This window comes from Xiphophorus hellerii, chromosome 2, assembly GCF_003331165.1.
Source record: "Xiphophorus hellerii strain 12219 chromosome 2, Xiphophorus_hellerii-4.1, whole genome shotgun sequence".
Lineage (NCBI taxonomy): Eukaryota > Metazoa > Chordata > Actinopteri > Cyprinodontiformes > Poeciliidae > Xiphophorus > Xiphophorus hellerii.
The window spans coordinates 1298305-1323056 of NC_045673.1; the positions used below are offsets into that span (position 1 = coordinate 1298305).

The following is a 24752-nucleotide window of genomic DNA, read 5'->3' on the forward strand; positions in this document are numbered from 1 at the left end:
GAGAGCTGAGCCAAAAAGCGAAGCTCTCGATTTACCGGTCGATCTACGTTCCCACCCTCATCTATGGTCATGAGCTTTGGGTCATGACCGAAAGAACGAGATCGCGGATACAAGCGGCCGAAATGGGTTTTCTCCGTAGGGTGGCTGGGCTCTCCCTTAGAGATAGGGTGAGAAGCTCAGTCATCCGGGAGGGACTCAGAGTAGAGCCGCTGCTCCTTCACATCGAGAGGAGCCAGTTGAGGTGGCTCGGGCATCTGGTCAGGATGCCTCCTAGACGCCTCCCTGGTGAGGTGTTCCGGGCACGTCCCACCGGGAGGAGGCCCCGGGGAAGACCCAGGACACGCTGGAGGGACTATGTCTCTCGGCTGGCCTGGGAACGCCTCGGGATTCCCCCGGAGGAGCTAGAAGAAGTGGCTGGGGAGAGGGAAGTCTGGGCCTCCCTTCTGAAGCTGCTACCCCCGCGACCCGACCTCGGATAAGCGGAAGAAGATGGATGGATGGATAGAAACATTTTAGAATTTTAATGAACAAAATGTGTTAAAGTTTTATATATTTTTGATTATATTTAGAATTGTGTTTTACAAAAAGGTTTTCACACCTCTTCTCTGTTTTCTTAGTGTTGTGCAATATATTATTATTATTATTAATCTTGTTTTTTGATCAAATAAAAAAACTTTCTCTTAACGTTTGGGTTTTTGTGTGAACCTTTTCATCCGTTTCTGCTGACACACCTTTTTCAGGACAATGACGGCTGTTTATATTTATATTTCTCTTGATGTTTTTCATTTTTTTCCATGTAACAACTGAACATTTCAATGTGTTCTAAGACTTTTTGTGGGTCACCTGCAGATCTACCTGGACATGGACGTCCACCTGCCTGACAGGCTGGGGACAGAAAGCATGTAGAGCGATCAGCTGGAAAAAGTTGCAAAGTTTGAAGCTAAATAGAAAATATTTAGCCTGATAACCAAATTTTCAGTTCAAACCTAAATATTTACCTTGCTAACCAAATGTATGGCTTCCTAATTAAACATTTGACATCAAACTAAATATTTTTGAAGATTTAGCTTGCTAACTAAATCTAGAGCTAAGTATTTAGTTAGCAAGTTAAATCTTTGGCCTCAAACTAAATATTTAGCTTGTAAACCCACATACTTATCTTCAAACTATTTAGCAAATACTTTAAGTTCGCAGCTTTAGCTTGCTAATTACATATTTAGTTTGAAACTGACATAAATGAATGAATAAAATGCTGAAAAAATGAAATTTCTTTCCTTTTATGACAAAATTACTGGTGTTAATTTTTGACAGTCTTTACAAACCACATTCTCACATTGAGAGGCTAGAAAGGAGAAAGTTTCTGTAAATTTGTGGTCAATACTACAGAAAAACAGATAAAACAAACTCTGAGTTGAGAAACGTTATTTATTTCTAAGACAGTATAGAAAATAATCCATTCCATTCCCAAAATAATCCGTGTCAGTCAGATAAGAACATGTAAACTCCACTTTAAAAACAAAAAGGTACAAGACTTTTTTCCCTCCTCCCAAAGCCGCCGTCCTCCTGGGTTAAAGGACGACGGTTTAAAAACGTCACAGGGAAAAAGTTACATTAAAACAAGTCCAAAAATGTACAAAAATTCTTAAAAGAGCAAATAAATATGATTCACATTTAATCACGCCTAATGGGTTTGTCGCTAGTGCAGATGACAGAAGAGGGAGAATCGGTTCCAGTCAACTGGCGGCCAGTACACACACACACACACACACACACACACACACACACACACACATCCACCCCCACACACACCCCCACATCCACCCCCACACACACACAACCTGTTTAAATGCTACCTGCTATTTTTACATTTCACTACTTTGATAAAACATTGAGGGAAACTCTCTCCAGTGTTTCCAGACGTCGCATTTATTAAACGACGTGGGTTCAAATGGACTCCGAACAGACTGGAACCAGATTTCCCATCATGCATTGGGATTTAGAAGAGATGGTACACTGATGGGGGAGTCTGGGAGGAGAAGAAATGTACGCCAGCCAGCAGCTAGATGAGGTAGATTCAGATCATTACTAAACCGCACTAAAGACTAAACCGCCACAAGTCACAACAAAAAGCGAGAAAACTAGAATTATCATTTATTTTTATCCAAAATGACTTTAAATCAGCTGAAGAAGAAAGAAGAATAAGAATCAGAAGAAACTAAAACACATTTATGAGAAAAACAAGCAGAAAGTCAGCCGGTTGGGGATAATAGAAGTTTCGACGTGCTGCTCCTTCCTCGAATGATTCACAAAAATACCCGTAATCTGAATCTGTACACCCTGAGGAGAACCTGACCACTAACAGCAGGAGGAAGAGGAGGAGGAGGAAGACACCTGAAACTCTAAACACAAGAAGCTTCGTTTTTGCTGCGTGTTTGACGGATGCGTGTGCAGCGTACCGGCGGGATCTCAGTAGTACAGGACAGATATCTAATCATTTCAGAGGTTCTGAGGAAGGCCACTCAGTTCTGGGGAATCTGGACTGACTGAACTCATAGTGCATAACAGAGAATCACGGAAGCAACCGCTTCCTGTCAGGACATTCGTAAAATCAAGGCAGCGCTGAACAGGTGCATACTGAAGTTTAGAGACGCTTTTAGAGTTATGGGTAGAAATGGCAGGAATCAGAGTCCCTACATGTGCAACTGCGGAGCTGCGCTTGTCGTCTAAAAGATTAACCATACATTCACAGAGAGGAAGAAGGCATCAGCAGGCGGCCGCTCAGGATCCGCCTCTCCTACACCTGAGATTAAGAGACGACCTGCGGCTGCCCGGCGTCCCTGAAGGCAGCGTCGCCGGCGCTGGTCAGGTTGACCTAGTGGTTAAAGGGGTTCCCTTCGTTCCAGGATAAAAGCTTCAGCGCAGGAAGAAACAGTCAGGAGGAAAAGGTTTGATCTCTGTGGCTCAAAACTATTTCACATTTTATTCTGTGTGCTGTGGCAGCTGGTCGGTTGGAGCCTCCCAGCAGGAAACAGCGGCAGCAACTGGGACGGACTTCCTGTCTGTCCCAGCAGTTTGTTGAATCCGTACCTGAAAGGCGAGAATGAAGGTCAGTTAAAGGTCAACTTCAGCAGGTGTTTATAAATTAAAACGAGTAATTTCCTCCATAAATCTCCAGATTGTCGTCAGATTTTCTACTCACTTTGATCTTCAGATTTTTACAGTCCTTGTTTCGCTCCAGCACCTCCAGGTGTGGCCATCATCTGCTGCCTGGAACCATGTGAACTTTGATTAGGACCTTTTGCTCCAGCAAACAAACCGCACGTTAAAACATTAAAAATCACTTTAACAAACTCAAGTTACACCTAGATTTGCTTCTGATTGGTTGATCAGTCCCTCATGTCGACTCCAGGAAGCTGGAGTTACCAAGAGGAGGTCTGTCTAGAATCCTGGGCCCGACCGAGTCAGAACCAGAACCAGTAACCCGGTTCGAACTTCTGTTTAAACCTTTTTGTTCAAAGCACTTCACCTGGTTTAAACCTAAACTGAGGACTGACTGGCAAACAACTTAGTGGAACATTACTGCCACCTACTGGTGGGAAGTGTGGACTGAACGTCATCGAAAAAAGCAAAACTTCCCATCATCTCAAAACTAGAACATATTTCTATATTACAGTCTCGTCTTGGCTCAACCAATCATTGAATCTACAACGATTTAACGAAAGTAAATGATGATGATGAAACTAAAATTAAATTAATCATCAACATGTTTGATTGAGCCTTATTTAAATTCCATCATTGTAATGCTCAACTATTTCATATTAATTATTATTAATGTGGCAATAAACTGTGAGCTGTGATTGGCTCTTGTGTAAAGTTGTTTTTATCTGGCCTTCCTGCATAACCGCCCCGATGAGACGGGGTCTCACAGGGGCCTCACCGGGGCCTCTTGATAAACCTTTTAAAGATTAATAAAGTCAAATTAATTAATTCAAGTCAGATTTATTAATACTAATCCTCAACAAGTTGACAGAAGTAATGAAAGTTTCAGGAGGAATAAAAACCAATTTACTTTAAATCTCTGAAACCCTCAGAATGTAGAAGAAGCGGATTAGTTACCCCGGGTGCAGGAAGCGCTCCGGCCCCCTCTGCTGGACCATCATGCCCTGGAAGTGCCCTGCAGCTCTGGGGTGTCGGTACAAGGCCATGCGCATTTGCCCTGGGGGGTAGGGCAGCTGGGGCCGCTGCAGCGCCTCCATCAGGTGTGGGTGGGGCCTCTGGGCAGCGTAGCGGGGGTCCGGGTACGGCTGGCCGGGGTACGGCGTCCCACCGCCCGCCGCCTGGGGCATCATGTGAGGCGGGGGGGCGCCGCCCTGCTGCATGCCGGGGTGCAGCGCTCGGGGGTCATACATGAACCCTGCCGGATGGGCGTGTCGCAGCGGGAGAGGCGGCGCTCCCCGGTGGCGGGCGGCGGCATTGTGGCTGTCCAGGTCCAGGATTTCCTTCGGGCTTTCCGGAGGCTCTGAGCTCTCAGCCGTCTGGTTGCTGATTGGACCGGTTGGCGCCTCGGCGCACCCCCCCTCCTCCGAGCCGGCGGGAGACAGCAAGGTGGCGCGGCTGGAGCTCGGCGGTGATGCAGCGCTATCCTTGAAGTGACCATTGGACCTGGCGGCGCCCACAGGGAGGTAGGCGCTGGGGGCGTCCGGCTGCTGCGGCCGGTAGGAGGGCTGGTACCCCTCCCTGCTGAGTGGCGGGCCGTAGTAGGCCGGCTGCTGGTACTGATGGGGAGGGAACATGTTCCTGAGCGGAGGGGGCGGCTGCTGGTAGGGGAAGGCGTTGCTGCCCCCCTGCTGGTAGGCAGGGTGGGGCGGGGCGTTTAAGGACTGGCTGGGAAACGGCGCCTTGTTGTAGTGTGCATGTAGGGTGCCGCCCAGGCCGTACTGGGAGGGGGGCGGTGCCGCAGGGCTGTAGCCACCTGGCCCCCTCTGGGCCGCGTTGCTGCCTGTGTTGTCCCCCATGGAGCCCCCCATGGGCGGGGTCTGGCTGCTGAACTGCTTGTACATGCTGGGCGGGGCGGACATCAGGGCCTCCGGGTCGGACCTGCCAACGGCCTCACAGGGCCGCTGATTGCCCGGCTCCGCCGCGCTGGGCTGGGGGGGCAGCAGCGTGGAGGGGTGGCTGGGCGGCAGGGAGCTGAGCGTGACGCGCTGCGGGGACGGCAGGGGGGAGGCTGCGTGAGGCCGGGCGGAGCCCTCTGGTGGCCCGTCCGCCCCCTGCTGGCAAATCTGGGAACTGGGCGTCCGCTCCGACCCGGTGGGGCGGCCCGATGGACTCAGAGCGGCAGCCAGTTCCAGCCTCATGGCAGGAACGCTTCTTTGTGGCGTTGCTTCATTACGGATGTTTACGTCGTTTTTGCTGTTGGACGTTGGACCTGATGGACAGAAAATAGACGAGTCAGCAGAACGTCGAGACAAACGCAGATCGACTTCAGGGCTGAAATTATTCCTCAAAGTCTCGTTAATTATCCTGATACCAATACTGTCAGACTATTCAGCGCAGTGGTCTGGCCTGGAAGCTTCTGTTACAAGACAACGCTCTCACTTCACTAACGGTGTTGATGAGTCTATGCTAAGCTAACGTTGTTTTAGCTACGTAGCATGGCGCTGACCTCAAACGATGTCACTGTTGCCTGGATGTTTGGACAAACAAAGGAAAAACTAAATGGTGACATCTGAAGCGCGTTTAACGTTGGAAGATGTAATAATGCAAAAACACATTTTTAAAGATGAATATACTTTCAATTACATATACAAAATAAATAAACAAAACAAAAAGAACAAATAAAAAGAATTATAAAGTCTGTGTAAACAAAAGTATCCCTAAAAAAGGGCTAGTTGAGACCAAAACACCAGACTGACGACTTATTCAGTGTTTGGTAGAAAGAGAGAAAAGAGAAATCGGTAAATCATACAATTGGAAATTATTGAACGCAATTTAATTCAATCAAATAAAACCCCAATAAAATAGATTAAAGTTGGTGATTTTAAAGTGAATACATTAATCGTCAGAAGCTGTGAAAGAAAGCTGGTGAAAATAGGTAAATATTGATGATTATTGATTGAGCAACCTGCTGTGAGCGATAACTAAACAAAGCAGAGGAAGTTCATTCTTTCAGCGTTCAGACGGAAAACGTTCGATTCCGTCAAACAGAAATGGAAGAATGAAAGGTCGTGTCTACCTCTGGGCTCTGTGTCCGCCTGGCCGTCCGTCCCTCTGTCTCCAGTCGGACCCAGCAGCTGAAGCTGTTTGGAGGGAATGCTGCCAAACCCTGATGGGGCCCCCGGCTGATGAAAGCCGCCAGCAGGGGGTCCAGAGGAGGCCGACAGCTGCTGCAGGGCCAGCATCTCTGGGCTCTCCAGCATGGAAGACGACTGAGTCCTGCTCGCCGGGTCCGACTGCAGCACCGGGGCCCGCGAGGTCGGTGGCCCCAGGGAGCCGGACATCTGATGCGGTGCGTTGGGGGGGTGCTGCGGGTAACCGGCGGCCTCTGGCCACGGCTTGTGTCCCATCGGCGGAGGCATGCCGCCGTAGCTGAAGCTGCGCTGGTTGGCAGCGTTGGGGTTCAGCCGGTCCTGGCCGTTCACGCCGGGCCAAATGCAGGAGGAGGAGCCCAGGCCGGGGGGCCTCAGGCCGGGGTAGGGGAGCTGAGCGGGTCCCTCGGGGCCGGGAAATCGGCTGCCCATGGGGTGCAAGGAGCGGCCTTCGGGGCGCTGGTGGGACGGGTACATGCTGGCTTCGGGGGGAGGGCCGGGCTGGAGGGCCGTGGGGCGCGGCCCTAGGGACGGACCGTGAGTCGGACCGATGTAGGGCCGCTGCTGTGTAGGGCCCCCGTTAGGATCTGGCCCCATTGGATACCTGGGGCCCATGTGATGTCCATCAGCCAAATGAGTCTACATAACACAAAAACAGTACTGGGTTAACTGGGCTGATTGGTTTCCATGCACAGCAGGTTTACTGGCAGAGAAACAAAGATTCCTTAAACATGGGGATCCAACATGTCATATTTTATACAGTTTTGTCTTTAAAGCTGCAGTAACTTTTATAAAAAATGTTTTTTCATGTTTGTTAAAGTCGTCATCAGACCGTTTGTTATGAAATATTTTGTGAAACAAATCCATCTCCTCCGCCTCCTCCCTGTTACTGCCGTCTGAAGAATTGTACCAAAAACAACCAATCAGAACCAGGAGGAGGGGCTTAGCGCTGTTAATCAACCTCATGTACTCGCACAGTGTACTAATGGCAGAGAAACAGCTTACCGTTACAGGAAACGGTTTACTCGTTGACATCAGTGGCCATGCTAACTAACCTAGCGTTCAAAACAGGATCTGCTGACAGGGAAATCTGTAGCATAGCAGAGAGGAAGGCAGCGCCAGCTAAACCCCGCCTCCTTCCTCTGATTGGTTGATTCTGGATAGCACTGGGAGAAGGTAGAAGAGCTTGATTTTTTTCTTAGTGACAGTTTCATCAAATGTGTAATTTTTTTTTTTTTTATAAAAGTTACATACTGCAGCTTTAAATACAGATTACCATGAATCCAACATGTAACAAATTGATAATGAGGTGTGATCAAACTGTTTTACTTTATTGATAATTCCATAGGAATGGATGGATAATTCCATAGGAGTAAAAAAGGGGTGAAAACATGTTGAATTGAGGTGTTGTACCGAGTTACACCACAGGGTGGCGGTGCTTCCTGTGAGACGTTTGGTGCATCCAGGGCCGGATTTACAAGGATGTGGGTCCCTGGGCTGGAAACCGTTTTGGTGCTCTATCCACTAAAGAAAAATTAATTTGCTAATGTAAATTTCATTACATTACATTCATAGGTGAAGTCATACATAACTGATAACTGATGATACCAACTGATGATGGTGATCCTTTCACCACTAAAAAAATGCTGTAACTCCATAATTTTAAAATACTTCAGTAATGTTTATTTTCATAAAAATCTAAATATTCTTACAACTCACCTGATGCGACTCTTCTATAAAGCACGATGTCTCCAAAACATGCATTTGTCAATAAAATAAAATAAAATAAAACCTGCGGGGCCCTGGGCTACTGTCATTTGCCCTGATCATTTCTTATTCTCTTTCCTAATTATTGGACAACTGCACATACATTTATTGATTTTATTAGTTTATTTTATTTTTTGTTTTTTTAAATAGTAGTCAAAGCAGTTTAGCTATGAAACCATCTTTATCTTTATACTATTTTTAATGCTTACAATAAAACAACAAAAAAGAAAAGAAAAATACTTTTCAACACGTGTAAATGAGCTGATGGTACAGATGGCGTATTGGCAGGGAGCAAGAATTAGAGTCTCCGTCTCACTTTTATTTAACTTTAGGATGGCAAAGTCTATATTTATGATTCCCATAAAGTTTTTTTTATCATATAATATTTTTTATTGCATCAACCACTCTTATATGGAGTATGTTTTAAGAGTGTCATAACTGTTCTACTTTACCAGCATTTTGGTGTTAGCATGCTAGCTGCGCCGCTAGCTTAATGGCTAACTGCTAAACAGTTAGTGGTGATTGTACGGGTCGGTATCTGCCACATTTATACTGCATTAATGATGTTTCTCAGTCAGAAAGTTACACTTTCAGTGAGCAAAAGTCTTTAAGTTAAAGGTTTTGCATTTTAAGTAGTCGTGAAAACAAATTTTCCCAGAAGCCCCAGAAGTTATTGCGATAAACAATAATATTGTTTTGAAATGATTTTCAAGTAATATAATGGCAATAATGCAAGATCAATAAACTTTAAATTCTAATAAACATTTTACACTGCAACTGGAAGACATTTTAAATATCCAAAATAAATAAACAAAACAGAAAGACAACAGAAACAAATAAAAAGAATTATGGGTCTCTGTAAACAAAACTTCCAATCAAAAAAGGTTTAGTTGAAACCAAAGAACCAGACTGAAGACTTTTATCATCCACTTTTTGGTAGAAAAAGAGAAAAGGGGAAAATCACTAGATCATACAAAGGGAAATTATTCAGTTTGTTTTAATTTATCATGCAATTAACGTATCTACTGTTTATTGCAGCAGCTTAAATTTTAAGCAAAATAAAACAGTTTGTTTTAGGGCGTCACTTTTGTATTCAAGCCGATGTTTGAAATAAAAAAATTGAACTAAAGCTGTGTTATTTGTATTGTGCACAGTAATAAAACATGTTTTATGCATATCCAGCTCTCTGTCAGTTTGGGGATCCCAGGCTGAAAAAAGTCAAAGACCTCTGGACTCAAAGTTTAAGTGTAGTCTTTATTATTTTGTACCTGCATATTAAAACTGTGAGGGTAGCGGCTGAAGTTGGGGTCTCCAGGCCTCGGGATGTGGACCGGGTAGCTGAAGCGAGGATCCATGGCCATCCTTTGAGCGAACATCTGCGGACCGGGAGGACCAGCTGGAGGACGGAGCTGACAGTAAGACATGGAGACGTTAGTTTTGTTTAGTTTCAGGCTCAGGTGCAGATTCAGGCAGGTGGGGACGGGTCCAGGATGTTCTGTGATCACCTGCTGTCCTGGATGGAACATGTGCTGCTGGTTTGGAGGCAGGCCGTGAGCCGATCCATGAGCCGGGCCTTGAGCTGGGCCGCTGGCCCAGTGGGGTGGGAGCTGCAGTCGGGGCATCCGGCTGTCCTCTGCCTCTGCAGGAGCACTGCCTTTTCCCTGCGGAGTCCTCTTACGCTGGACCTGCTCCGTAGCCCTGATCAAACTCTCCGGTCCTAAATGTTTACTGGTCCGGTTTCGCTTCTTGTCCTTCCGCTCTCGGTCCTCCCGGCTGATGTGGAACTCCTCGTCCGTGTCGCCGTCCTCCGACGGGAAGTGTTTCAGCAGCGCCCGGTTAAAGCAGCGCTCCAGAGATTCGGCCATGACGGTGTATTCTGCAGACAGAAACCAACCGTCGTAAAGAACACCGGACCTTCTGAACCGCTGAACCTTCTGGGAGGCGTCACGTCTCCTTTCATAAAAATATTCCAGAATAATTTCTAATATCTAGCAGCAATCAATTATTGAAATAAACAACTGGACTCAAAAAAATGAAGTTTGCTGAAAGAACGGCAAACTTGCAGTAAATAAGCCAGCAATTAAACCAAAATTGTACAAAAAATCTAAACATTTTTGCATTTAAGATAAAAAACAAAAAAATTTTTTGTTTGTAAATCTACCTATCTATCTTCTCGGTAGTTCATCAGAACCACCCAGAACTCCACTAGAGGAGTACTGGGTGGTTCTGGTGAACCACTCGGTTTTCCATTGGTCCATGTGTGGATCATGGTTCTGCTGAGGTTCTCTGGAGAACCAGAACCTTGGATATGGATCTGTAACTCTCTCCAGACTGATAGATGTTTTCTTTAGAGCAGGACATGATGTGTTGCTGTTTGAGCTCTTCAGGCCTACTTCATGCTGTCAGCCGGGTTCTGGTAGTGATCTCTGGCTGTCATCAGGTAAAATGTAACCATAAGCCTCTTGTTGATGAATTACTCTTCGATACGGGCGTGGATGTCTAAACTCATAATGTTTTTCCTCAGGTTCTCTTTGTCAGATATTTAAATTAGTAAAACAGGGGTGAATACTTTTATACCTTCGTCATCACAGAGCGTATCGTCACTGACCAGCCGGTCTGCTGCAGTCAGCTTCTATTTGTCCCAGCGACCAGGTCAGAGGGCGTGGGTTGGCCCCGTTGGCCCCCCTTGCCTCAGGCCCTGCAGCATCTCTCCTCCCCCGCTGCCCCAGCTGGATGGACGGCTCCAGACAGAGCGCTTAGGGCCTGGAATGTTCCTGTGGCTCTGCAGAGCCCGGGTCCCCTTCAGCACAACTCAATCACTCCCCATTAATCACTGTCAAGGCTGCCCTCCAACACGGACCCCCTCCAACACAGACCCCTCCAATACAGACCCCCTCCAACACAGACCCCTCCAACACGGACCCCTCCAACACGGACCCCCTCCAGCACGGACCCCTCATCACCCCCCGGTCCTCCAACACTTCCCCCATTTCTACAGCAGCTGCAACAGTTCTCCCCTGAGAAACACATCGACACGTCCTTCTCGCTACAAACATGAAACGAAACTGATTCTGGGGCCGGGATTAACTTACTAATGAGTTAATTTTGATTAATTAATTACAAAGATTAATTAAAATGTTAATGCAACTAATCACCCCTTTTTATTTTTAACATATAAAAGGAACCTTCGCATTGCATGTTTCTGGTACGCCCATAAATCTGACGCACCGATGACAAAGCTGCTTTTCTTTTCATACAGCAGTCCCTCATAGCAACAATGCATGTGGCGACAGTGGAGAGGACAAACTCCCCTTTAACAGAAAGAAACCTCCAGCAGAACCAGAACCAGAACCAGGCTCAGCACCAGCGGCCATCTGCCACGACCAACTGAAGGTTTAAAAGAAGTCATTTTCTCTCTACCATCACGTTGCCATAGTTACACCTAAATCTGCTTCTGATTGGTTGATCAGTCTCTCACGTTGACTCCTGACCAAGAAGCTTTAGCTACTGAGAACAGGTTTGTCTAGATTCTGGGCCAGACCGAGTCAGAACCAGGACCAACTGCCATCTGATTTTTAAAGGGGTAGTATCGAGTCTTTTCCAGACACATCGTGGAATTTTAAAGCACAATCAAGTAACTATGTTAGCTTCAGTTATTATAAAAATGCTATATGTCAAACATGACGTAAAAGAAATTTGATTTGGTAATTTAACACCTTCAAATTGGGACTTTATCTCTTTAAAACTCCTGCTCTTTCTGAAACTCTGCCTCCAGGAAGTCATCTCAGCATGGCTCCTATGTTAACCCCTTAATGTTTTAACCAGCGTTGGTCAGAGAAGTAGCTCCTATAATGGCTCAGCAGTTCTCAGCTAATTACTGCTAGCTAGTCTGAAGGAGCTGAGTGGGGGAGGAGCTGCGTCTTGAAGGCAGAGTTAGGTCCAACCAGGCCATGGAGACTGAAGGATTTAAAGAATCAAGGCAACACTCCAAGTTTGTTTATGATGAGATAATAACATTATAAGATAATGTTTAGCTCAGAAAAGTTGATTTTACATAAGAATGCGCCTTTCATGAAGTTCTGTAGGGCTCCATTTTTGTCTCTGAATTATGTTTAAACTACAGTCAGTATGATAACGCAGTTAATTGCACTTTATTATTATTTTTTTACATACAAAAAGTCCCAAGCCAGAAGCTTTGCATTGTGTTTCTGGTAAGCCTGTATATCTGACACAACAGCAACATCGCCAGCATAATTACACAAATCAACTTGATTAATAATTGTAATGGAGTCCCACCACTAATAACTAATAACATGCATGTTTGTGAGGCTGATGGCTTACCGCTGTCTTCTCCATTGTATTCCACACAGTTTTCAAACATGAGCTTCACGTCTGCAATAAACTCCTCCTTGGCGACGTATTCCCCGTCACCCAGCTTCTTTTCAATGGTGGAGAGGTCCATGGGAGTCTGGCAGGATGAAAGGTCAAAGTATTCAACTAGCCTATAAAAACATCATTAAAGATAAATAATTAACATTATATAAATGAATTTACCTGGATAATGTCGTGGTAATTTGGGGCGTAGGAGTCGTCAACAGGCTCTAAGAAAGGCCAGGCGTCTTTGTGAGCTTTCAGGGCCTCCAGCACTGAACACAAGTGGGATCGGGTTAAACTCTTCGGCGCTGATGGGCAGCAGATGAGCTGCACTGTCATTTTATCAACGTACCTTTGTAAAGAGCGGTGCAGTCATCGTCAATGTCGTAGCTGTAGAGGCGAAGATTGGACATGAGAAACACTGAGTCAGATACATGAGCACAGCGCCTTGTTAAACAACGGAGAGAAGTGGAAGGAAAATGGAAAAACCTCAAACATTTTGGCAAATAACAATCTGAAAAGTGCGGCAGAATTCAGCCTCTGTGTGAATATGTTACAGAATCACATTTAGCAGCGAGACGTTAACTTTTTAACCAGTTTTCTAGAAAAAGTTAGACCAGTTTTCTTTCAGTTTTGCTTCAAGCTGAGTCAGACTGGGAACACCAGCTCAGAGAACCATCAGTTTCCAGTTTGAGTTGGACTTTGACTAGGCCGTTCTAACACATGAAAATGCTTTGATCTGAACTATCTCTGCCTCAATCTAAGGTCTTAAATTTTTCTGAGTAATCCCTGTAGTTATGCTGCAAACTGACCACCATGACTCACGCTCTTCTCCTACTGCTCTCCAACCTGCATTATTTGATGTCATTTCCACTGATAACTTTATATTTTCTCAGTTTTTTCTCTCCATAGGAGCTGCCCCTGGTCTGGCTGCTGGCTACGATTCATGGAGGTTGACTTAATGCTGCCATCAACTAAACGACTCCATCTGCTGCTGTTAACTTTTTACTTTCAAGTTCTCCTGGTTGAGTAATTCAGAAAAAAATTTAATTCTGAAAACCCTTCATTTTTCTTCCACTATCCCATAATACTTCACTTTGTGATGTTTTTATCAGTCAAAATCTTGATTAAACACATTGAATTTTGCAGCGGCAACTTGAGGAAGAGTTCGATTTGTGTTCTCACAATTCTTTGCTCTTCCGTGTCCGCCTGACGGGGGAAGACGGCTCCAGGTTCAGGAGTTCGGGTGGAAGATCTTTTCCCTGGGAGAGCAGCCAGGCCTTCTCCTCACGCATCTTCCGCCTCTTCGCTCGCTCTGAGGGAAACCAACAAACACACAGTTGAATCCACTGACCACTTTAAAAACCCACCGCACAGCAGCTTCAGGAAAACGCAGATTCCCCAGGCTTTGAAGTTCAAGTTTAAACCGTCTTTGAGGCCGATAAAAACCAGACCTCAGCTGCCAGAGAGGAGCATCAGCGCCTCCGCTTCAGCTTCCAACATGAAAGGCCGAGCGGCCCGCCAGACCCCCTGCTGGGTGGATTAAACATGTCTGACGGAGAATATCTACAGTCCACAGATCCTGCTGCTCTACAGCAAGCCGTTTTAACATAAAATCAGACTCACTTACATTCTACATTTCTGAAATGTGATCAAGACTAGACACATTAGTTAATTAAGATATATCTAATCACGATCAGATTAGTAGACTAGTCATAATTCTAATTAAAAATATGTTAAATGTATTTTTAAATTAGAATGGTGCACATTAAATTTTGGATATTTTGAAAGTAAATAATGACTCAGTAAAGCTAGCTTAGCGATATCTAGAACTGTAATTTTGACTAGTAATGATTCTTTTTAAGGTATCGCCAAATAAATTAGAGATATCTGGAACTTTGATGGCTTTACGATATATGGTAGGCCATTTTAACATAAAATCATTCCAGATATCTAAACATGAGTTTTGATCAGAGACTATATTGTGACTAAGTGGAATGATAATTCAAGATATCTGCATTTACATGTTGACTAGTAAGACGAAGAATTCAAGGCGTCTTAAATCACATTTTTAGGGTTAGGCCACCAAAAATTTTATTTTCAGATATCTGAATTAAGAAATTGGGCTCAAGCCCTCTGGCCTTGTCACTGAGCTGTCCAAACAGTCAGCTACAGTATTTTGGGTTTCCTGCACTAGAAAAGAACAAAAAAAAACAACAATAAATCATGCAAACTGAAATTATTGAGCTTGTTTTAATTAATGGGACTAACTGATTTATTGCTTATTGTGACAGGCCTAGTTGTATCTATTTGAAACTCAACCTTAGATATCTGCATTGTAATTACAGATGGTCAGAAAAAAATCTATCTTATGCTAAAACTGCCTGCCATAGATGCTCATCCATAGAAACATCCCTGAAGTTCCTCTGCTGGAGAACAATCAGCAGTTCGTTAAGCCCTGATAGGAGACATCAGAGGCAGGAGGGATCCTCTGATTAAAGGCTTTTCCATCCTGTTCGTAAATCATAAAGCTTCTAGAGTCACTTCGCCTCTCAGGGAGCAAACCACAGCAAAGGAGATGTGAAAGAGTCTGTCACTACAGGATCACACCTGCTGCTGGCAGGTCGCTGATGAGACGATAAAACATTATCAACGTTCAACAATTACCACCAAACCCTGTTTATCCCAGATACTGTAGAGTCCAGCTGTGAGAAACATCTGGAGCAGAGAGCAGCTCCGCCCAGCCTCACCTTCCACAGCTTTCATCTTCTCCAGCTTCTCCCTCTGCTGCTCCTCCTGCAGGAGGCGCTCCTCTTCCCGGCGCTGCTCAGCCAGCAGAACCTGCCGGTCCAGTTCTTCGTCTTTCCGCCTCTCCTCCTCTGATCTGGCCTTCAGATTGTCCTGCAGGCATAAACAGGAGAGTCTTACTCTGCGGCGTCAGGAAAACACGCCATGCTCCATGTGTGCATGTCGCACCTCTTTCTCAGGTTTAATGTGGTTTTCAGAGAACCACTGCGAGGTCCGGACTGGCGCCGGGTCCAGTAACTTCTGCTTCTGCTCTCGCTCCTGAAGAAAAGAAAAGCACAAATTTAGTTCTGTTTCTAAAACTCAGACAGGGAAGATTCATTTTGCTCTGACTTTAACTGAACAGTATCACAACTCCTTCTCCTGTTTGCTGATTGGCCAGGATGAAATTAAACCTGGAGAAATCGATCTCAATAGGAGAAATGACAGAGCACTGAAGGGAGATGAGAATCAAGTGGATTTGTGTAGGAAGACGCCAGAAAGGCCAGCATGAAGTGAAACTAAAGTTAAAGTTGCCGGGGTTTTCCTGTGAAAGGGGAGTTTTTCCTGCCCACTATCACCTGCGCTTGCTCAGTTTGTCAACTGAACCCAAGGGTGGATGTGCATGTATGTGTGTGTGTGTGCAACACACGCGCGTATGTGTGTACTTGTTTAGCCAACTAACCAATGTGGAATGAAATAATTATTATTCGATTAATTAACTGGAGTACAGACTAAAAACAAGTCAGACCAGTAACTAAGTCAAAACTGTACAAATATAAATGTTTCTGTTCCACCCAGAATGCCTTAAGTGGAAGTTTTAGCTTCACTTGGTTCAAATTCTGTAAAAATCTCATATTAGGCACATTCTGCGTTCTAATTATGAATTGAAAACATAATCCCCAGATCAGTCCCACACTGTACCGAGTTGAGCAAAAAGGGTCGAACTTTTCACCTGTTGATGTTAGAAGAATTGTTTTAGCTGTAGCTGACCAAGCGTACACCAATGGATTGATATTTTAGCATTTTAAGCAATAAAATGTTTGTTTTCTTATATAGAAAAAAAGCAACTTAAATATTTGTTTATTTCCATTTTTGATGTATTTCTAATATTGTACAGAAAGACTTAAATTGATTAATAAAAAATCAGGAAGATCAGGCTTAGACTGTACAAATTAATGGAAGTCAATGCAGCTCCATACAAGTATAGTGAGACAGGTGTGTGGGTGTGTGTGTGCGGGGGTGTGTGTGTATGCACTCATAGCTGGAAAGTAAAGAGAAGAAGAAAGAGGTGTGTGGGAAAGAAGGAGGAGATAAATGACAACGATGGAAAGAAGAAGAAAGGAAAAGGAAAGCCGTGTTCCCCATGTGCAGAGCAGCAACCTCTTTAATTCTGACTCATTTCAGTCAGAAACACTGATGAATCCCCAGGATCGTCAGCTCCACCCAGACCAGTTAAACGGCTGCTGACATGTGGAGGGGGAGGCTTCAGCAACCTTAAAGGGCCAGTAACATGTGTATTACAGGTACGTAGTACCATTTCACAGCACAATCAAGTAACAATAATGCTTTCAGATGTTGTAAAAATGCTGTATATATTAAATTTGACTTCCTGATTTAACACCTGATATTGGGCCTCTGTCTCTTTAAAAACTCCAGTTCTTTCTGGCTCCTCTATTAACCGTTTAACGACGTTTATACCAGCGTTGCTCTGATCAGCAGCTCCTATAAAAGGCTCAGCAGTTCCAGGTGTTTGCTAATTGCTGCTGGCTAGTCTGAAGGAGCTGAGTCTGGGAGGCGGGGCTAGGTCCACCCAGGCATTTTGCAGAGCTGAATGGTTGCCATACAGATTAAAGGATTTCTCAAACATAAAAGAATCAAAGCAACAGTCCAGGTTTGTTTTTGATGCCGTAAAGCTCAAAAAAGCAGATTTTACATAATACTGCTCCATTAAAGTTTCAGTTACGCATGTGCTACTCTAATTTAGAGATTAACACTGAAAAACTACAAATGCAGAAATGCATTTTTTCTGAAAAGACTTCAAACCAATTTGAGTTTGAAAGAGATGGGCATCTGAACAGATCTGCTTCTTGTTGACTTGGGGTAAATTATTCAGATAAGGTTCTGCAGAGATTCTCCTCAGTTATCAGCCTCTGAAGCTAAATAACAACCAGATGAGTTTCTGTCAGAGGAATCTGCAGTAAGGGAACCGTGAGTGGTGCCGACGTGTTTCCAGCTCTGACCTTGTGCTCGATCATGCTGCTGATCTCAGGCAGGAAGTTCTGGCTGATGACGCGGTAAAGATGGCGGTCCTGTGGGGACGTTCTGTCCTTGATGCTCTCCGCCAGGCTGATCCACTGCTCCTCCGTGTCACACACCAGAGACCAGGCGCCTCGCTGACGGCCTGCCAGAGGCACAGCGGGGGGTTTGATTCAAAGGCAGACATGATGATGGCAAACGGACAGGTGACCTGATCTCACCTGCGCTTGGAGGAAAGTCATCCAGCCCGTTGTCTGACTTCACATCTGCCCCCTCACTTTCATCTTCACTGAGCAAAACAAATGGAAGGAGATAAATAAACCAATAATCTGCTGGAACGGGGATCTACAACACACCTGGATCAAAAGGCTGAGTCAGCAAATGCTGCCAAGGCCTGGTGATTACAGCTCCACATGTCATGACGGTATTTGTTTTCTTCCAGTGCTAACTAGAAACAACCAATCGGAGCGAGAAGGTGGGTCTTAGCGCTGTCCATCATGTCCATGCAGCCGCTATAAACCTCCCCCATCCCGGTCCTGTCGTTGCTCTCTGCAGCGCTACAGCTTTTCCCCGCCAACAGAGGCTGTTATAAATGCTAAATCTAGCTAGCATAGCTACCAATGACAGCGCATAAAGTTTTCCTGTAACGGTGATTTGTTTCTCTGTCATTAATACATTTAGCAATGTCTTCATGATGTTGATTGACAGCACTAAGACACGCCTCCTGGCTCTGGTTGGTCGTTTTGTTTTTGGTGCATTTCTTTAGATGGCAATAGTAGCTCAGGAAGAAGGTGAAGGAGATCAATAATTTCACATATTATCATTCTCAAACTGTCACGAGATGGAGACAGGTTTAGGAAATATGTTAAAAAACAACATATTTTTCATAAAAACTACAGATTGCAGCTTTAACCATTCATCTCATTTGTTTTCAGGTAATTTTTATGATTATGTCTAAACCTAGCAAGAAAATCATTAAAAAAATATGAAAGTTCAACCATGTAAAATGTTTTTAGGACAACTTCAGAGATGAAAATATGTTTTCACAGTTTTTTGTTTCGTTTTATAAATATAACAGACCAGCCACTGAGTGCAGAATCTACTGTTCATGGATTTATTGTTCAGTAGGTCCACATTTCTGGATTAAACCCCTTTGTTGCTCTGATGTAATGTTGAAATTTGATGAAACTGAATTCTGGGTCTGCGATGGACTGGCGACCTATCCAGGTGTACCAGGCCTCTCGCCTGAAACGTTGGCTGGAGATAAGCACCAGCACCCCTCCGGACCCCGCTAGGGACAAGGTGTAAATGGATGGATGGATGCTGGGTTCCCATTCCCTGTAATCCAGTTAGTCTGTGTGGAATGAAGCTACATGATTTTGATCTGAATTACTGGAATAAATGTTGATGATAGGATTGATTTCTGGCAAGTAATTTGAATTATTTTCAGACACAGTGAAGGTTTTCCTTCAGGGAAAAACACAAGAGAGTGTAAGAATGATTAAAAACAGCATTTAGAGCTGCTGTGACAGTTTTTAAAAAAGCAGCACTACATGTGTGCAGAACACGATACTGTTCATATTTACCTTAGATTATTGTCTTCTAGCTTTCGTTTCTTTGGTGGTCTTCCCCTCCTCTTTCTCTCTGGTAATGTTGGATCAAATTCACTGGAAGAAGGAGGAGTTTAATTAGCTCCTGAATGCTTAACGAGCCTGTAAACACGTGTTAACGCCCTTTTCCAATTACACGCTTCAACATCTACCATTAAACCAACGGAAACCTGATTGCTAACGTCTAATCTCACCTGAGACTCTCAGCTTTCCTGTCCAGTGGCTCCTCTTTGTACATACGAGTGCCATAGAAGTACCAGTAGAGGGCGCCGTCTCCATCTTGCCCCAGGGGTTCTACCCTCAGGCTGTCTGCATCCAGCCCCTGCAGGAGGAGGCGAAATTCAAATCATATGTTTTGAGCAGTTAGTGATTAATGCCATTAAGTCCTTTGAACAAACCCATTTATTAATCCCACAGAGACAGGATGGAGTTTTATGGAGAGCAAAGAGTGCCAAATTACAAAAAATAAATAACTTCTGAAATAATTACTTAAATGTGTGATTAATTTTTTTAAAACTGAAAATGAAGAAATTATTTATTAAATCATGAAATAATTACATCTGGGTTTTCAACAAGGAAATCTATACATTTAATTAAGACATGTAATTAATGCAATATTAAATAAACAATTTCTGTATTTATTTCAAGTTTCAAAAAATTTATGGCATTAAATAATTATTTCATGAGTTATTGGTTGTATTTTGCACTCTTCACTCTACATATTGTCTGTCTGAGAAAAATAATCATAATAAGCCTTTTGATATTCTTATCTTTTATTTATTTTATCTTTTTTTGTTAATTTATTATTTTCAATTAAAAAAATTACATTTCTTAAATTACATTTTCTTATTTCTGAATACTTTTAGTATTATCTTAGATATATTTCATCACCATAGGCTCCTGAGTCTCTGAATAGGGTAGGGAAGTACAAGTCTTGGCTCCAGCCTATTAATAACCAAATTATTGGTTTGTTTTGTTTTCTACTTTGTAATGTTGTTAATTTACCAAAACAAAGTGAGTCTGAAATCTGAATATCAATACCGAGTTCAAACATAAAAAGAGATCCATTGGAATTTGCATGATTTCAAACTGATCAACTGCAAACATGTGTAGATTTTAAAAAAACTAAATAAATTTAAGTTAATGAGGAAAGCCGTTTTTTTTTAAACCACAACATGACTGAATGTTTAACGGACCTTCAGCAGGTCGAAGACGTCTGCAGCATCCAGGCGGTAGTCGCAGAGCCTGTGCAGCAGCTCCACCTGAGTGCGAGGGTGGAGGCTGTCGAACGGCCCGTCCCGCAGCGGGTTGGGCTTCCCCTCCTCCAGCTCCCACCTGTAGCTGATGATGTCATCCAGGTAGCTGCTGAACGTCTGGGGGCTGAACACAACGGAGGCTACGTTACAGTCTGCCCAACAACTCTACAGAAATATCTAAGCTAGATAATATTCTTCAAATTTATGATGATTTATATGTGATGCATGTTTGAGTTCCTCGTCTTTATTAATATTTAGATTTAAAATAGAAAAAACTGAAATCAAGGAAGGCACAAAACTACTGGTGGACTTGATTAAAAATTTTAACTGAGTTACTTGCAGGATATGTAATTAATTAATCACATTTTGGTTGAAAACTACATAATCACAAATTAAGCAATACTTTCAATTACTACTAATTAATTGAATAAACAGACATATGATCTCAACATCAAATATATTTATATCTTTTAATCTGTTTTTCAACCATCAGGTTGGAACAAAGTGTTTTTCTATCCATTCATCTTCCCCCAGTTTCTCTGATCATTCATGGAGCTTCTTTAGAAATCTGGACTGTGGACGCTGATATTAGTGTTAGCTGCTACATGTTTAGCATGCTATTTTAGCCTAGCATAGTTAGATGATAGGCTAACTCCTTTTAGCACAACAGTCTTTTCCAGCGTCCCATCAGATCGTTTAGAGGCAGAAATTAAACCGCAGTGGGTTGAGAAAAGCAGCTTCATTGCTGCTGTTAGCGGATGTAGCTGGTGTCAGATTTACAGGTAAAATAGCAAATGACTGGAAGGAAGCCAAAAAATATTCAAGCTGAGCACTTTTGCATCAGTAGAAACTTTTATGGGTATTTTTAAAAAGATGCCGTTTGATAGCTGCACATGTTCAGCTAAAAATGTAATGTCAGTTTTGTCCTATGCTGTATTGTTTTTACTGTTTTATGATTTCAACTGTGTATGTTTATTGTTATGTATGCTGCTTGGTCTTTCTATGTGATCTTCCCTCCCTGCCAGGTTGTTATTGTTAATAAGTATTTGTTTAACCAGGTGAGTTTAGTAACTCACCTGGTTAAATAAAGGTTAAATAAATACATTTAAGACTAGTTATTAACATATTTAAGACCAACTTGCGGTTTTTTCTAATGAATTTAAAATATTTTAAGGCGTTGATTTCAGGTACATGAATGTAAGAGTTTTTGAGGATGCGCAGACACCCTGTTAAACTTTTCATGAGAGCTGGGTTTCTGCTGCTGGGTCAGGTATGAGAGATAAACCGGACTTCTCCTCTGCTGTCCTTGGGCTGGGTTTTATCTGAGCATCTGTGAAACTGCAAACAGAAAAAAGTGGCTTATCTTGACAGAGCAGCGTGCGTTTTTCACACCGCTGCAGGCTTCCCTGGTCCCTCCTTTCTGCCCCGGCGCCTCCCGCCCCGTGCCCCTCCAGCTGCAGCTGAGCGTTTAGCGCGTGCAGATGAAAAGGGCAGCTCTGTGAAAGGCCGGCCCCAGGTTGCCAGCGCCTGTCTGCTCCAATAAAGCCGCCTGTCTTCCTGTAACAGGCTGCCTGGGTGGAAAAACTGGATCTTGCCTCGGCGCTTGTCGCAGCTCCGCAGCGTTACGCTACTTTCTAACGATGGAGAGGAGTAGGAGGATAACAGACGGGGAATCCCCCATGAGCAGCTAAAAATATCTGGATTTGAATACCAGCCTCTGCTTATAGTCACTTTCTCTCATCATGAGAACACAGGAGAGAGAATGGTTTCAGGGGTTTTGCTGCGTTCATGTAGAAATCATCCTAACACCTCACTGTTGTTGCTCTGGTGACTCAGACTTCCTGTGGAGCTTCCTGAGACCTCTGACTAATATAACGTGACATTTACATATGATGACTCAAATTTATCTAAATGTTTATATGTTGTTTTCTGCGAGCTGGATTGCTTACACACAAACACCATGAAAAGGTTAAGACCTCTGACAGATTTCTTCTGTTCTTACGTTCAATATCAGCCAAAAATAGCACCAGGAAATACAAGAACTAGTTTTTAAATCATGATTTCATCTATAAAGAGAGAAAAAAATATCCAAATGTGAAAAATTAAACCTAATAATGAGGTTTTATTATCAGCGTGGAGCAATTCTGGCTGACTCTTTTTTGCAGAATTGTTTTACTCGGCCATCTTGGAGCATTTTCCAACACAGGCGGCATGTTTAAGGTCATGCCACAACATCTTAAAATATGTTTACATCGAGACTTTGACTAGGCCACTCCAGAACTTTAAGGCCCCATTAACACAGAGCTGGTTTTCAGTGAAACTGTGACATTTTTGTTGCGATCCAGCCGCTTGATTACACATCTCCAGCTATCAGAGTCTCTGATACAACCAACTAATAAAACATTACTTTGAATAATTTAAAATTTTATGATTTAGTAGAGCCCAGAATGGCATTGACGACATTCTAAGACTATAAAAAACTTCTTTCAAAAATTTTATTCAGAAGCAATTCAAATAAAAAAAAACAAACTATGAATTAAAAGAGAAGGGTTTGTTTAGGAAACTAAAAGTCAGAACAAATATTAAAACAACTGTACTTAGAGGGATTCATGTGTGGAATAATTGTATTAATGAGTTAAAAATGAGTGTTTTTTTACTCTCTAAATTAAATCAGGTGATGAAGATGGGCGGAATGCAGCTGTTACCCAATTCTGCTAATTTTTTCTGACAAAAACAGCCAGCATGGCCACATGTCAGCGTGTTTTTCAAAAAGCATGACATAACAGCTGATCCTTAACTTCTCCACTCACGTTATATCAGTGCGCTGGTAGCATCCTTGCAACAAGCAGGCAACGAGGTCGCCGAGGAAGTCCAGGTCCTGCTCTGACAGAGCCTTCTCCAGCTCCTGGAAAGAAAAAATGGGCACGTTTAATTATAGGTGAAGTACTGTAAATGCAGCAGGGTTCAGCTGCAGCAATAACACTCCCAGTCAGAGAGTGGCGCTAAACTCAACAGCAGCTAAACAACAGCCAGATCAGAAGCAGAAGAAGAAAAACAACAAAGATCATTTTAAAGAAGTCTGGATCGATTTATCCCTCAGGAAAACCAAAGAGTCAAACAACGCATCCGGCTTGCTAGCGCCCCCTATGAGGCTGCAGGGAAGCCTCTACATCTCTGAAGTGAATGTTTCCAGCTGATCTAAACATCATGGGAGCAGAGGCAAGGCCGTCATGTAGACCGGAGCGGTCACAGCAGTGTGTGATTTTATTCTGTCCTGTTGGTAGTTTGACCCGATTAGGGTCACCTGGTGTCCGGATGATCAGATCAATGACGAAGGCAGGATTTAGGTCCAGTTGCTCAGGCGTGATTTAAACACTTCTTCACCCTCCATCTCGTTTTTTATCAGGTTTCTACATCAGAGGAACCAATAATGAACATAGTTTTAATGTTTTTAGAACTTTATAGAGTCAAAGCAATCAGTACTTCCTCATGTGAACACAGAATAAACATCCATGAATCTTGTGTTTAGGGCGGCAGCTAACAATTGTTTTAGTAATTGATTATTCTATTAATTATTGTGATGGTGAATTGCTTAATCAGACAAAAAAAAAACCACACTGTTGCTTTGTCATTTAACATCTTAAGATTATTTTAATCAACATACATAAGTAAATTCAAACAAATAATTAAATATTTTTTTAAATAAGGAAATTAAGATATTATTGCCTAAAATGCAATAACAGCATTCCTTTTGTGAATATTTGATCATCTGTAGCAAATGATGGATCTGCAGATGAAAATCCTTCAAAACCAACATGTGAAACGTTCAGTCCTTCTGCTGGACTGAATATCAATACAGGCCAGTGTCAACATTTTATATATATATATATATATATATATATATATTTTTTTTTATATATATATAAATATATATTTTTTATATAATATATAATTTGTATATATATATATATAAAAATTGCACATTTTTGGTTTAGTTATTGTTCTGAGGGTGTTTCTCTTTAAATAAATTACATTTCTTAGACTCTGTATACTGCAATTTATTTAATTACTAAATTAATGGCCAATTATTTCAATTAATCACAACAAATCCAATGAATTGTTTCAGCCGTAGCGTACTTGTGACAGCATGTTGGTGCGGAGCCACCTCTAACTGACTCATCAAACTTTTAACCAGTTGCCACTAAGCTTTCATGTAGCGTCCATCTTGAATCATCTGCACGCTCCCTCCCTCCGCTGACCAGAATTTACTGTATTCTGCAGCTTTGTGTGAGAAGAGAAAGGGAAGCTCAGGTAGGACTCTGCAGGTGGACGAGGCGTTGCAGTGGCGTGAGTCAACATCCAAACGGCTCTCTGCCACATGCAAACAGGAATAT

General features: G+C 43.1%; 1 protein-coding gene across 2 annotated transcripts in view; it reads right to left on the minus strand.

The window, feature by feature from the left end:
* Positions 1–1405: 1405 nt before the first annotated feature.
* cecr2 (CECR2 histone acetyl-lysine reader) overlaps positions 1406–24752 on the minus strand; it is a 44693-nt gene continuing 21346 nt past the window's right edge. The window contains exons 2-20 of one of the 2 annotated variants that reach the window (XM_032580006.1): positions 23169–23263; positions 20299–20482; positions 19297–19424; positions 19079–19159; positions 17714–17781; positions 17477–17637; positions 15426–15515; positions 15200–15350; positions 13635–13764; positions 12802–12839; positions 12630–12721; positions 12417–12543; positions 9581–9951; positions 9344–9484; positions 7722–7832; positions 6236–6947; positions 4117–5428; positions 3200–3267; positions 1406–3087 (exon numbers count right to left, since the gene is read on the minus strand). In XM_032580006.1, coding sequence (XP_032435897.1) covers positions 3216–3267; positions 4117–5428; positions 6236–6947; positions 7722–7832; positions 9344–9484; positions 9581–9951; positions 12417–12543; positions 12630–12721; positions 12802–12839; positions 13635–13764; positions 15200–15350; positions 15426–15515; positions 17477–17637; positions 17714–17781; positions 19079–19159; positions 19297–19424; positions 20299–20482; positions 23169–23263 — 4044 coding nt within the window. In that variant the 3' untranslated portion in view covers positions 1406–3087; positions 3200–3215. The remainder of the gene's footprint in view (positions 3088–3199; positions 3268–4116; positions 5429–6235; positions 6948–7721; positions 7833–9343; positions 9485–9580; positions 9952–12416; positions 12544–12629; positions 12722–12801; positions 12840–13634; positions 13765–15199; positions 15351–15425; positions 15516–17476; positions 17638–17713; positions 17782–19078; positions 19160–19296; positions 19425–20298; positions 20483–23168; positions 23264–24752) is intronic. The other variant, XM_032580013.1, reaches the window with a different exon arrangement.